General features: G+C 34.5%; 2 protein-coding genes across 12 annotated transcripts in view; one reads left to right on the top strand and one right to left on the bottom strand.

Moving 5' to 3' along the window:
* Positions 1 to 56: 56 nt before the first annotated feature.
* Positions 57 to 5,582, bottom strand: LOC100650337 (Golgi apparatus protein 1). Its single transcript, XM_003399791.4, has 13 exons — positions 5,061 to 5,582; positions 3,977 to 4,957; positions 3,785 to 3,886; positions 3,423 to 3,707; positions 3,162 to 3,331; positions 2,973 to 3,090; positions 2,687 to 2,883; positions 2,390 to 2,609; positions 1,990 to 2,316; positions 1,742 to 1,921; positions 1,429 to 1,657; positions 1,222 to 1,328; positions 57 to 1,151 (listed from the first exon to the last, which is right to left on the bottom strand). The coding sequence occupies exons 1-13, from the start codon at positions 5,382 to 5,384 to the stop codon at positions 987 to 989; spliced, it is 3,405 nt and encodes a 1,134-aa protein (XP_003399839.3). The 5' UTR covers positions 5,385 to 5,582; the 3' UTR covers positions 57 to 986.
* A 426-nt stretch (positions 5,583 to 6,008) lies between these two features.
* LOC100650455 overlaps positions 6,009 to 15,373 on the top strand; it is a 33,224-nt gene continuing 23,859 nt past the window's right edge. Inside the window, exons 1-6 of one of the 11 annotated variants that reach the window (XM_048410757.1) lie at positions 6,030 to 6,608; positions 6,851 to 6,910; positions 7,301 to 7,589; positions 10,079 to 10,317; positions 11,470 to 12,447; positions 13,759 to 14,110. In XM_048410757.1, coding sequence (XP_048266714.1) covers positions 7,488 to 7,589; positions 10,079 to 10,317; positions 11,470 to 12,447; positions 13,759 to 14,110 — 1,671 coding nt within the window. In that variant the 5' untranslated portion in view covers positions 6,030 to 6,608; positions 6,851 to 6,910; positions 7,301 to 7,487. Of the gene's footprint in view, positions 6,609 to 6,850; positions 6,911 to 7,149; positions 7,590 to 10,078; positions 10,318 to 11,469; positions 12,448 to 13,758; positions 14,111 to 15,373 lie in introns of all 11 variants that reach the window. The other 10 variants (XM_048410758.1, XM_048410762.1, XM_048410761.1 and 7 more) reach the window with 10 other exon arrangements.

Here is a 15,373-nt window from a genome sequence, read left to right as displayed (position 1 = left end):
ACGTTATGACTGAATTACGTATATGATACTTGGGTCATATTTTTTTACAATATAAATATGGGTAGAAAGAAAATTTATTTTTTATAACTAACAACGGCATGACTACAGTTCAGCATCTTTACCTTGAAATTTCACCTCGTAATATATTTCGTGTAACACAATATTTGGTCTTATACCTTAACTTATGATACACAGTAGCAATATATGTATTCAATGATAAGATTAAATAGCTTTAATTACTATAAATTGAGCATAACTTTTTTTGTCAAGAAATATGTAATATTCTTATACGTTTCATATTATGTGCACATTACATAATTGTCCAAGTTCATTCATTGTAAATAATTCCCGATAATTTTTATTCTATATGCATTCTAACGTTCTAAAATGGAAGACCAAGGTAATTTGTGCCCAGATAATATGTTTTGCTTTAAATAAAATGTGACCATTTTATTTTTATACGAATTTTTGTTATATATCACAAATGTATAGAATATTGACATAAAATTTCATTCCTCATTTCAATTTATTGTATATATATATGTATATATATATATTCTCTATTAATATATTTTTTTTTTTATTAAAATCTACCTTAAATGCAAATCATTTTCAGTTTATCATACATTACATTCATTCAAACTTACAGTTTTTTATATTTATGATAATACTACTGAATGTAGAATCGTGTACATAATATGTATATGAATATATATATATATATATATATATATATATATTCTCTCTCTCCCTTTCGCTCTCTTTTATAAATTTATATGTATATTAAAAAAGGAGATAAATAAAAATATTAAAAAATGCAACTTCTATCTTAATTTTGCACAGTTTGATATCTTGCAGGAAGGTCACCAGTACAATCACTCTGTTCTTCTTCTTTGTTTCGATGTTTACTTGGAATTGATTTGTTCTTTCTTTTTAATTACAGCGATAGAAAATCTTCGAGGACGGATTTTTCTCACTATAATTTATCACTTATTTTTCATTAACATTGTTCGTCTTGTTACTCTTCCACAAAATAAGCCGGTGATGAAAATTAAGCCAATCATTGTTAACGCGATAATCATGAAATATCGTCTTGCAGGAGACTGATTTACCGTTGAATACAATTCCTGGATTGAATTTGGTCCAATTAACTGAAAATAAATAAATATACGTATATTACTAATATATAATATGTATTATAAGAAATATAGAATTCGCTACCTTAGCCGCATTTCTGAACATTTCGATCCTTGTAGTTAACATCTTATAGCAATCAGGTTGTAGAGACTTGTTACTGTCGTCTAATACATTTTGTAAACACATGATATCTAAGAAAAGAAGAAGAAATAATAAAATTTTGACAGATTTATACTTCTAATAAATGAACTAATTTACATATAAAATGTATTGTTTATTTGTTTAACGTACGCCTCCCTGCGCCTTGAGGAACATCACTACAGTATTTACTGACATCGACGGCACATGCTTTCTGTAATAATGGATCTACATTAATATCTGCTCTTGTTTGTTCTATTAAATCAGCAATTTCCATGCGACATTCTTCTTTCATATCTTTATTTCCAGCATTAAATTCCATTTTCAAACATTCTTCTACAGCTCCTGGATCATTGTCATCTGCTTTACAAACTGTTTCAATCTGTTCCAAATAGTTATTACATTGGTTAATATATTTATTTCAAATTATTTATCCTTTTTTTTGAAAATATTCGAATGATAATACCTCATGTGCACACATTGTGGCTAATAATGGATTTAAATGATAATTTAAAGCTGCTTCTCTAAGTATGTTAGTCATTTGGTGTTCACATTTTATTAAAAGTTTTGACTCTCGAAATTTAATTTTTAAACACCTTATAACTTTTCCTTCGAGTTCTTTATCGGTAGGTTCATTTAATAAAACCTAATGAGGGAATGTCATACATATAATAAGGTAGAAAAAAGATATAAGTAAAATATGTCCAAACATACCTCTTTACAATGCTTATTAATATCATAAGAACATGCAATTTGTAATGCAGTATTAAATCTGTAGTCTGTGTTTTGTTCAATCATTCTTCGAATAACAATACTTTTGCATTTATCATCAAACGTTGGTTCATCTTTATATTTTTTTAAACAATCTAACGCTTGTGAACGACTTATATCATGGCAGAATTGCCTTACCATCGCTCGGCAATTATTTAATAAAGTGAAATCGCTTGAACTGTCTTGGAATTCTTGTTTCCTCACTTTAAACAATTGTTTATGACACGCATCTGTTAATTTTGACTTGTGTGCCGCTAAACATTCGAGAATCTGAAGTAATAATGTTTGCATTAATATAGATATCAAAATATAGATATAAAGACAAATATGTATATATCACAACCTGAGAATTGCCTGGTTCAAGATCATAACAATACTGTTTAATATCATTTGTACATTGTGCCTGTAAGATAGGATCAAACTGAATGTTTTCTCTTTGTTGATAAAGCTGCGCTTTTAACTGTTGTCTACATTCTTTTGTTATGTGATGTTGAGTATCTTTTATTATATCTTCTTGCACTTTTGTACTTAAACATTCTATTACTTCTGCCTTAGTTTTAGATCTAAATATTACATTTTAAAATATAAACATTCTTGTATTGATAAAAATTCATATAAAATATTTAAGAAATCTACTCACTTTGGACACCATCTTTTAACAGATGGTCTACAAGCCTCTTTAAATTTATAGGTAAAGTGGTAATTTTTTAATGATATTAATTGGAAGTGTTCCACTGCTGCTTTACATTTATAATCAGATCGCCCTTCTATATCATTTTTGTGTTCTATTAAACATTCCATCATATCACCCTCATCTTTACCATATTTTAATATTTCCTGTTTTTTAAATATTTCATATAAGTTTCATAAGTAAAAATTATGTGTGTTAATATTTAACTTAAATTTTTGAAAAAATTATATTGCACCTCACAATGACGCTCTATGATATGGTAACATGCAGCAGAAATTATTGGATTCAATTCAACACGTTCTGCTTGTTCTTCCGTAAAATTGCCGACTGCTAATTTGCAATTCTTGCTTAAACTGTGAATAAAACAAATGGATTGTAAAATAAATTTAGAAATTTTCATATGACTGAATACATCTACTATTACCGTTCTAAATTATCTTGAAGACATAATATTTCTTCTCCTTTTGCTGTTTTGTCATAACAAAATGATGCTAACTCAGTCAGACACACTTCTTCAATTTCAGGTTGTAAATCAACATTTACTGCTCTTTGCCTCATAACGCGTCTAATTTCTTCAAGACATTCTGTTCTTAACTAAAATGAGCCAATACAAGAATAGCTTTTAACTTCCAAGGTTACTTAAGGTATTGTATATAGTTATTTATGAAACCACATGAATTCTTACTGTCATATTCTTTTGAGGATGATACACATGTCTATATAAACATGGTAAAACAAGAGGTCCTCTTTCTGGATCCATTTGTTTTCCATCACTAGCCCATGCATTTCTTGCATGACATAGATGTGTTGCATCATATTTACATGCTCTATACAATTGAGGATCTAGTTTGAAATCTCTAGCTACAAAATATTGTATCTGAACTAAAGCAGTTTCACAAGCTTCTGTCATTTTGTCTGTACCAAGCTGTTCCATTAAACAGGATATCATTCTGGCATCACCTCCCTGTACCTATATGTAAATCAAATTACAGTATTCACTTATTATTTAATGAAATATCAATTGAGTTGTTTCAATTGTTTTCTTACATTTTTGCAAACTACATTAGCGATTAATTCACACTGTTCCTTTAAAACAGGATCAATTCTCCAATCTTCTCCAGCATCAGCTTCCATAATTAGATCTTCTAACTATTATTATGTTTGAAAAACATTTCATTAATATTTATTATTATATAATCTCTTATGTATATAAATGTATATATGAAAACATTTGATTACCGCTCTCTGACATTTACTAGATATTCTCGATTTCCTCTTTCTTGGTCTTGTATGCTCCATCAAGCAATGAATTGTTGCACCACCAACTTCTAAACTATTACAAAATGCTGTAATATCATTAGCACAACCATCAACTATCTCAGGGGATAATCTATAATCTTCCATTAAAAGTTTTCTATGATCAAACATTTCAGCTTGGCAGTTATTATCAATTTTACTACCATTTTTTGCCGCAGATTCCAAACAAAGAAGAATTTGTGCAAGTCTTATGTTTTTATCTTCAAACACAGATCTTCTACAATGATTACTTTTAATGTCATCTTTACAAGCTTTAACTAGTCCTTTACTAACTTTATAATCAGATGCAATTAATTTCCCTCGTCTTGCAAGCTGTTCTTGGCACATTGTTGTCATAGATTTATCTGTTTTGTGTTGCATTAAACACTTATATACTTGACCACTTCCTGGTCTAATATTTGGACAAAATCTAGTATGGTCTTCTTCGCAAGCTAAATACAATTGTCGGTCTAAGTTGATATTTTCTGCTTGTATTTCAGACACATGAAGTATATGTCTTTTACATTGAAGTTGAAGTTCATTAACATGTTCTTGTAAACAGGCTAATATTTGTCCTTGGGATATGTCTCTGTAAGGTTGTACCTTGTCACATTTGAATCTTTTAATATCATTTTCACAATCTGAAGAAAATGGTGTTATAATCCTAAAATCACTGAATGCAATCCATTCTAACCTTTGGATATAGGCAATGCATTGAGGATTTTTTACTTTTTCTCTTTGGTCAATTAAACATGAAAGATATGCTCCATGTTTATTACCAAAAGCCGTGCAATCCAATGAATCTAACTCTTTGCCACAGGTTCTTCTAGCTAAACGTTCTATATTTGAGTTACCTGTAACATTTAAGATATAGTCCCAGATTGCTTGTCGGCATTCATCATCAATACCAGATACTTCAGTTGGCTGTAAAATGAAAAAACCGAATTAAAATTAGTAATTTTATTTTACTTGTATTATTAAGTACTCTATATTATAAAATAACTGTTCTGTTAATTCAAAGTTATACCTTAAAACTTTGAATACATTCTAACAGCATTAATTCGTCGTTATTTTTAGTAATATCACCGCACAGGCGATTCAAATTTTGTCGACACTTAATGTTCATAGATTTTAATAAACTATCTTCGTTTATCTTGATTATGCTGGCTCTTTTAATTCTAACGGAACTGTCAGCAGAATTGCTAAATAACCAACTGATTTTTGGTATATTGTCACCATTATTTGTAATTTCATCTTTAAAATAAGTTTTCGTCAAGTGAGTACAATTTAGCACCGACAAGTGTAGAAAAATCACAAATAAAATGCTTCTTATGTTTGTCTTATGTTCCATCCTTATGAATTAGGTTCACTTCTCCAATTAGAACTTATTTTCCATGAAACATATTACGCTGTTTTAGTACATTTATGAGATTTCCGTTCCTTTTTTTTTCTTATTCTTTTCGTCTGTTATTATGGACTATGTAATGTCAACGTCACGAATAATAGTACACTCGTGTATAATACCGAACTTTGCGCGGACAGATTGCTCTATATAATACTCGTCATCTATAGTTCTATTTAATTTTCAAATAACCTTAAACGACAGATTTTGCTAAAAAATAATGAAATTAATTTATTATACGAGAGAATTAAATTGTTTTACATTGTTTTAATTGCATTCTATTGTTCGAAAAAATAAAATAATAATTTTTAATATGAATCAGATTTAATTTATTTTGCTGATAAAAATTTTACTGTTTCACTATGCTTCTTTACTATATAATGAATACAAGGATGCTTTATAAAAATGTATAATAACAAAAATATTTTAATTTCAGCTTAAATTATACTTGTATCCGCGCCAATGTGTGGCGATAAAAGGGAATTATTAAGTTTTGCGATATTTGCCATTCATCTTCTAGTGAAAATGCTCCTTGTCGTGAGTAGCATCATACAACGTTGGCAAGCCTGTTGTAATTGGGTATGTATTTCTATTTCGTCGTCTGCATTAAAGGCCAAGTGACAGCTCGAACTATATTGTTGACATTCGTATGAAAATTACGCTACCGCGTCGTACTTACGAAAAATGTAATTTTATATATTATTAAGATCGAGATATACAAGTGGACTTTCCCTTTTTTTTCGTTGATATAAAAACTTTAATTAAACGATATTGGTGAATTGTGTATACATAAGAAGGAAACTCTGAATTAAATGATAATCGGTGTTTGGGGAGTATAATTACATTGGGCTAATAGATTTGAAGCGCTTAGCGATTACGATTAAAGTGGTACCTATAAACCCTTCGAGCTGTTCCATATTGATTAGTATCTTTTAGTAGTTCTAACAATGACTGCTTATTGGAAAACTCTGTTCAAGCACCGTCGTAAACGTTGTTCTCAGTAGTACGTTCTCGACAGTGAACGATAAAGTGCGTGCGTAAAAGTGAATCAATCCGTATGGTATTACGCGCAGTTACTACGGCGTCACTTTCTAAACAGAAAATATTAATTTTTTTTATCGATAATCAATTTTTTTAATTGTTTTGATGTATATTGATAAATCCGTGTAAAAAGTAAGTTGCAATTTAATCTTACGAAAAATTAGAAAAGCTTGCTTGTATCTTAAGCGCAGCTTCTTTCCTTGAATATCGATGTTTGAATTTTCTACTTCTACCGTTTTTAATAATTTTCATTTTACACAGTATATTAAAAATATACTATATATCAAATTTATTTATACAGTCATTCAAAATTACAATAAAAATATATTATACACATCTTGCTTGACGAATAACACTCGTTTGCAATCACTTAGAAATCAAACATAGCGCGCAGAAAATTCACGACACGGTGAAACCTACGTACAACGTAAAAGGTAATATTTCGAACAACGATATATGGTGTTTCATTTGTATGCAGTTATTTCCGATTGTTTTCTTTATTCATAAACAGCATTATCGAGAAAATTTCTTAAATCGTTTTTTATCCGTGACTAAACGTAACATTATAAGGAAAAACTAAAATCGCTTGTTCAATCCTAATTTTGTAATTTCGAACGTAAAATGGATAGCGTAGTGTATTAACTATCCCTGACATTTTCGGCTCTATTTATAGCGTTGCCATTAAGGGTGTCCATGGTGTTTTTGCATCCGATTTCACGCCCCTCTCGTGAAATAGGAAAATAGAAACTGACGATTGTTTTCGCGAATTAGGATTATCGTTGGTGACTAGTTTAGCGATTGATCTGTTCGGTATTTCATTAAAGATTCGAGGTCCAGTGAGGGGGAATCGATCAGTGGTCCCGGGTGTATGTGGTAACGGAAACAACGCGATCGATTCGAATCGGTGAAATTGTAAAAACGTGGTGAAACGAACAAAGAGAAAGACGGTTTCGGAATGACCTGTGGCGGTGGCAAGATCTCGTTAGAAATATCGGGCGGGGAGGAGGAGGCATGGAAGCTGAAGCTGGTCGGCAGTCTCACCATCAGGGGCTGCAGCTTACCCTGCCATCCCCGGGAATCCCCGGACTAGACGTTGTCAGGGCCTTGCATCAGGTTTGAATGTTTGAATCACAAATTTAATTAATGCACCACGATTAACTTTGTTACAATTAATCACAATAATTGAACTTGTGTTCATCCCGTTTATTTTATTCTTCCCTATATTGGCATAAAATAATCTTGTAAAAAATTTTAATTAAATAATACAAATTTCAAATTCGTTATTATATACATATATATATATATATATATATATATATATATATGTATGTATGTGTGTGTGTGTGTGTTATATTTAGAAAATAGATTTCAAATTCGTAAAATTAAAAAAATATTTCTGTTAGACTTTGATATGCTATTCTATTTCTTTTTTATATAGTAAGGTATATATATATTTAAACAAAAAGCTGTAGAGTATAATTTATGTACTTGCTTTGAACTTTTGTCTGGAACTTTGTAAAATATTATGTACCAACATATGTAGGTAGATACAAAAAGCCAGTTTTTGTCAAGTTACTACCTGTTTGTTACTAGTTGTTCGTCTGTTAAAGAATAAGTTTAATTTTGAAGAAATTGCTCCTTTGTTATACCTACGTGTGTCAGTATGCCTGACTTACTATTAATGCGCGTGTATGTGTGTGATTGGTTAGATGACACGATGCTTGCTAAAAGGGCAGATGACTTTATACACCCTTGCCTGAGCCATCGATTTCATATACACCGATGCTGTTCACTCTCTTTCGATCTTTTTACCTCTGTGATCCCTTGACCTTAGTGTATGATATGTTTCTCCTGTGTACGATTCATGGTAGATCAGATTAAGGGGTATATGTTAATAATCGTAACAAAAATTCAGGATACTATAATAAACATTTTGATTCTAATGAAATTATTATTTGTATTCTAACTATTTTCTAATTATTGCTATTATTTGTAAAGCTGATATTTTTATTCGCCTATTTAAATCCATACCGTGAGATTTTTATTCAGCGTAATATGGAAACCTGAATCGTCTTATTTCTAATCTTCGTTCCAGCGGAAAATCAAACCGCACTTCCTACCGTGCGTTGCCAGTACTCAATTATTAAGCTATCTTAAGCTAAATAACATTAAACTACTTAATAAAACGACCGCCTATTCAAACCAACGAAATTTATGTCCGTCCAAGCATTTTAGTATAGATTCAAGCTTTCGCCAAGATTTTTATCCCATCGAGATAGTAGATCCATTTCGTCTTCCGAGATTTCATTCGTCTTAGAAAGTACGCGATTCGTCTCGGAACAGCGTTATTAACTTTTTAATCATAGGCATTATTGCCGATTCACAGATTTATCACACGGATTTCCCATGTTCTAATCATTTTCTGAATTTCCATCTCGAACACGACTAATCAGAACTCTCGGATAATTTAATCGCGCAACTGCTCGATAAATTAAAAAAAAAAAAAATCATTGATCACTCTGTAATTTCAATAGGCAACTCTCGATGGTATACAATAATAGTGTATGATGTGAATATTTTTTTTAAGAATACACCAACACCTAATCATTAAATGTACACGGCGAATGAAATCGAAAGGGTAATAAAGTTGATCATGTGTGCAATTCTCTTCAAACATTCATCCATCGTCTCAATTACAATAATTCCCGATAGCGCCTTGGTTCAACGGTGATCCATAATAATCGCAGCTATTTTGCGAACGTTCCAACTGAAACCTGCTGTTATCGTTCGCGGTAATGATAGACGCAGAGTGTTTGTTAAGAAAACTATGTTATAATTAGGCAAGGTTAATTTTGTTTGATACACTGTTTAGAAATTGGAAACGAGCAAATTGGAAATTTCTTGTCATATTCCTAGGGTTATACGTTCTTACGCAGAATACTTAGGCCGCTTAATTATAGCTTTAAAATGTTCCAATGTTAGTTTTCCAATATATTTGTATAGAATTTACGTGACGAAACGTTTACTATAAAATCACATTTGTCCCTTCGTTCTTTCGATCGAGAATCTTCTATCCTTTTATCGTTAGGAAAGTTTCTAAATTAGAAAAAAATAACCGATACGTGTGCTTGCACATTTTAATTCCGTGCCAAAGATATGATTAAACGACGAAAAGTCCTTTCCTCCGTTGTGACGAAAGCGCAACGAGACAACTGAGACATACGAAATTCGGGGATCGTACCAGAGTTAATCTCGCATTCGAATCTGCTTAAACTTTATCCTCCTTGTGGTTAGACTGCGGATTTTTACGCAAATTCGTATGATTTAATTTTTCAGAGTACAATTTAAAAAAAGTAGAGCTTCGGTAGGAAATCGTTTTACCTAGCGAATATTACGAAGAGCGCTGTATTTACGGATATTTCGTATTACTATAACTTTCCACATTATGCGCGTTCTGCCGAGTTTTCTGTAAGCGCACAAAAATCCGCTCTCTACTTATCATTTGTGTTTTGAGTGCGAAGAATCGTTAAAAAAATTCTTTTCAGAAATAAGCTATATATGTTTGATGGATAAAAGTGATTTTTCGATATGCATCCTTTCAGACTGTGATATCGCTGCGCTCTGCGCTGGATTCTTCGCGGGAAGAGCTTCGCCGTCTTAAGCAGAGCGTTGGTGATTTTTCTGGCGAGAGCTACGTTGACGTCGTCGAGAGGCTCGCTCTTGAGAATCACGTCCTTAGGCGAAAGATTCTAAGCAGGAATAGTGAGTTTTCTAGTGATGCTGCCACAAGCCCGCCGCCCCAGGCCCGTCTTTTTTCACTCGCAGTAGAAGACGTCAAAGAGTGAGTCTCGAAATGCGTCTCTGTGAGCAATTAAGAGATCGTCCGTGGATTTCGTTTCTCTTTGTCACGCGCGATCATCTTGTTCCACTTTCGCGTTTCACGATCATCGTGATCATCTAGCCCAGGCCAGCAAGACACGTTTTATTGATTTCATTTACGAATAACATTAACGCAGAGAAACGAATTGCAATAACGTGAAAACGTTGACTGCCACACGAATTTTACGCACTTTGTACTTGACGGAAAAGTTTCACGCACTTGATTTATGCAAAACATTACGTTCCGCTGAGAATTGATAATCGTCGAACAGCACACTTTCCGTTCTATCATTTTATCTGGTCATTTGTATTAAAAAGTTCTCAGTCGATATGGCGTGATTTATTTTAATCGTAGTAAATGTAGTAAAAAAAAGAATGAAAAAGAAGAAAACAACAACGTAGTGGCTGCCAACGTGTTGACGTATAGAAATTACTAGAAAAGTGTTTTCCATTTATTTATTCATCGTTTATTTCACTGTATTTCAGCAAAAAAATTCACGTGGATAATGCGCGATTGAGAACTGAGCAAATGTTTACTGTTTATGCTAATGTATCGATAACGAATGAAAAGCGATTCTGAGAATGCACGTAGAGATTTGACACGAATGGTGGTACGTGCAGATTATATTGCACATTTGCAAAATTGTGTGCCATGCGTGTGAAATCTTTAAAAGTGCAGTATGACCGATAAGCAAGAGAGTTCTATGTAAATCTTTGATCAGTTAAAAGAGTCGTGCAAGAGTTTCGACAGTTGTTGCTGCTCTTTCGTTGTTAAATATATGTTTCTTTTTCTTATTATTCGTACATTTCAAGTCTACTTAACATTTCCACGATAAGGCCATTTTGTTTCTGTCTAAAATAGCATAACTCATCTAGCTGAAAGCAAAGTTAATGTTATTATGTAGATTAACGATCTAAATATTCAGGATAATAGCGGAAGATATTCGCGTAATTCACTAGTTAGAAGCGTGAATCGCTAAATGAAGCTTCTTCGTGGCGTTAGTGTTAATTAAAAGGAACGCGTTCCATTCTCGATGCACCTATTAATAACCACGTGTAGCGTTCATACGCGGCTGGTTTCTCGCTGTCATTCTTACCCTGTAAACGGTGTCAGTCTGTCAGAGCAAGCAGGCGTACTCATGGACGCGTCCAGGGACAAAGTCGACACGGAGGGCATGGCAGAGGCACCTAAGCCGGTCATCGAGCCTCGTACCGATAGCAACACCAGTGGTAACGGCGAGATTCCCGATCTGCAGTCTCGTATGGTCGAGAAAGTGCCTAACAGTCATGTAGAATCCTCGTCCAAATCGGAATCCAGGAATCAGGTGTCGAAGTGTACGATGTCGAGAGACGCGACTGTTGTTAAATCTCAGGCTGGAATATCTGGCGTCAGTTCGGACGATACGGTGAAGAGTGGGACTTCGAACGACCTGGCTTCCGCCTTGACGAATAGACGATCCAAGGACGTCGAGGCGGAGGATGGGAACGCGGCGCAGGTCGATCACTTGGAGGTGCCAGAGAAGGATCTCGAGGATCTGAGCTTGAAATCCGTTTCCGACGGAGACAATTCGGTGTTCAGCGATAATCCGGACACGCAAGTGTTGCAGCAGCATCAACGCCAGAATCAATTGGCCGACCAGCCGAAGCCGAACGATCAATCCGAGAACGAGTCCGAGGAGTTGGACGATATCGAGCTGATATTCACCACGGACGAAACTTGTCGCGATCTTGGTCTTCAGGAAGATCTCGTCTCCATAACCGAGACCGAAACTTGGCCACAGTCTGCGCCTACTGGTCAACCGGCATTGTTGAAGTACGCTAAATCAGCCGAGGGCGAGTCCTTGGTGTGCAATGGCGAGAAGACCAGCTCCGTCGAGGAAGCGGTTTCTTCGCAGAGCTCGAGCATCGATCGCGAGGAAAGCGTGGATAGGTTCGACGAAAGTTCTAGCACCAGGTTGAACAAAATATGGTCTCAGTGCTCGGTGCTGGTCGAAACAGATATCAGCAAGTGTGGAGTTGTCGAAGAACCTGACCATGCTACCAGACACGCTGTCAGGAGGAACACTTTAGCCGCGCCACCTACTGCATACAGGTAACTAGCAGCTTCTTTTTTAGCGTTGCACGATAGCCTATCGATTTTATTTTTTCGGCACTTGCGTTACAGGAACTCCAGGCCTCCGTCGAACGTCTCGTAAGATGTCGTAATAGTTGGAGCGTCAATCTTTATTTAAATTACCTGTTGTATTTACCGAATATCTATTGGTTTCGTTGAAAGATGTACTAAATATCGTGGATATTATTGTTAATCATTGTTGAACGAAGGAAAGGAAAGAAAACCCGATCTTTTCGCTTGAATAGGTGTACCGACGTTTTATTTAACATCTCGTAGGGCTCTTCAGTCTGTGATGACTCGATGAAAGACTCTCACGCTAATATATGTATGCATGTATTCGTTGAAAGTACTTTAATTAGCTGCTTGGTATTTAACAGCCATAAAACGTTTTCACTTACTTCCAACTGCTTTTTTTTCGCGTACAGCAATTTGCCACATGCGAGGCTTCCTAACGAATGATGCGTACGCATATACGAAACGACACTTTAAACGTGTTTCCTGTTCGTTAGCGCACACGCGTATTTATGCGATTTAATTACGCCGTCAGTTATTATTATCAATAACTTATTAAACGCATCCGTTGGCTCGTCATTTGCTTTACTTTTACATCACCGTTGTTTGTATCCGAAATTGTTTCGCTAGCGCGACAAAGAAATTCTTTATTTCTACTTGCACCATTCATTTCACATCTCATTAAGGAAATATCATCGACGATTCTCTCTCGATTGATTTGCTGGGTAGTTTGGTGATTTTAGTTTGTTGTGTAAGAATAGAGCGAGGTATGTGTTGTATCAGATATTGGCTCTGATTCTGATACAATTATGGGCTGAAAATTAGATCAGAAGCCACAGTCGATGGTCTAGGCTCTAATAGTATTCGGGTGTCAACGACGAGCTGCTAATAGTTCGAAATTGCACGTAATTTAATATGAAATTTTGTCACAGCAAATTTAATGCTCAACATCTTGTAACTACCTTAACAGAAGACGCTTCCACATGTCGAACGAATCGTATCGTTCATTTCATCGTCTACACTTACACGATTTCTAGAAAAAGTCATCGATATATTATAAATTAATAAATTTTGCAACAATGATAATGTTACTTCGTACAGTCCGTGCAACTTCCCTTAAAATGCAAAATAAGAAGACACGAGGAATTTAAAATATTTAATAAATAATAAAGTATGCTCGATGCAACGTTTTAATTAAGATTCTTGGAAGAGTGGAGAAATGGCTGAAATGCGAAGTACGTTAAACAATTTACGGTATAGTTTTATACCTTTTTTCAGACCGATCATTCATCGTGAAGCTTTAGCGGGTAGTCGACGAAAGAGCGCGGCACCATTGAGACCGGTGATGGACAGAATCAGCGGAGCAAGACGAGAGTCTGGTGCCCAAACTGACATTTCTGCGCTTCCAGCCCACTGGCGTTCCGAGAGTTATCTCGCGCACAAAGTGGCTCATACGTTCACCACGTTGCCCAGCAAGTTCGCTCTGCCTACCGGGGTGCCTGGAAGACTTCGATTGTCCGACAAAACCCGGGAAGCTAGAAGAGTAATGCTATCGGACATCAGCTTCACTAGCATGGTGCCAGAGTTGTCCAGAAGCGCTGATCATCTCTGCCACGACCCACACGCACAGGTAGGATCCGAATTCGGATCAGAATCTTCATAATCCGTAAGATAAAGATTCGATACTTCTGTGTCAAAGGACAAATCCTGTAGTTTTTGATTTCAAAAGTACTATAAATACATTATCTTAGGAGTTTATAGTTTGCAGTATGTTGATGTTGGGTGATAGTATGTTGCGACTGCAGCATGGATTTTATATACGAATCACTGGTTTTCGTGCAATGTGGTGTTTGACATTTTTGAAGTTTCGACAACTTGAGAGAAAAAGCGAGAGAAACATCGCGTAACATTGGTTTGCGCTCGTGTGAGAAGGAATGATGCACATTTATGCAGTTAATCGTTTAAGAATCGAAACCAGACCTGCTGCTGGAGTGTAAGCTGAACTTATAGCGAACATTTGTGATACAAACTAGATTTGTTTATCAAGTAGTATAAACATTTCTGAATCATTAGAGGACTCGTAGGATTGTACACGTGATAGAGAAGTGAAAGAGCAGCGAGTGCGAATCGCATCATTCTAGCGTCGATAGAGTGTGACCAGGATCGTATAATCTGAATTTTTATGAGCCCCAGGTCAGAATACGAATAATTATCGATCGTAATATCCCAACTTTCTTCTCTTTGTCTTCGTTCCCAATATTTACGTACGATGCTGCGATGGAATGTTTGAGCAGTCTTCCTGTCACATTTAGGTCTTAATCGTCAGCATTGTTTTTGTAACAAACGTTATTTTTGCACGTTGATAATAATATACTTATAAAACTTTGTATGTGTGTTGTTTAAACGCTTGTTTCATAACCATTATACTTTATAGAGATGTACTTTGTTATATTTGTTTAACGTTACGTTATATTTCAGATGCCAATCAATATTCTGTATACTTAGCTGATAATGTACAATAAAAATATATTTTGTTGGTGTCTAATATTTTTTTATTTATCGTAATAACGTAATAAGTAACATTGTCGATGGATAGGTCCGATTCCAAGCATCCTACGTGTTTGAAACCACCTCTAAAATGAAATTACTGTATATTCACTTCGAAGAATCCAAGTAACAACGTTAGAGTAACAGGTTCTTGGTAAAGGACAGCTCTTTGAAAAACGATTATATTACACGAAATAATAATAATTAAAACTATCTTTATCCATGCGCATAGAAATTCAATATCGTAGGTGATGAATGGAAGCAGTAAAGTAGACTATTCTTAAAATGGCGTAACACCGTTTTATCTATGTGTATATATATTCTGTATATATATACAGAAATGATT

This window comes from Bombus terrestris, chromosome 12, assembly GCF_910591885.1.
Source record: "Bombus terrestris chromosome 12, iyBomTerr1.2, whole genome shotgun sequence".
Lineage (NCBI taxonomy): Eukaryota > Metazoa > Arthropoda > Insecta > Hymenoptera > Apidae > Bombus > Bombus terrestris.
Note: the sequence above shows the minus strand (reverse complement) of the source record. Positions and strands in the feature narration are given on the sequence as shown.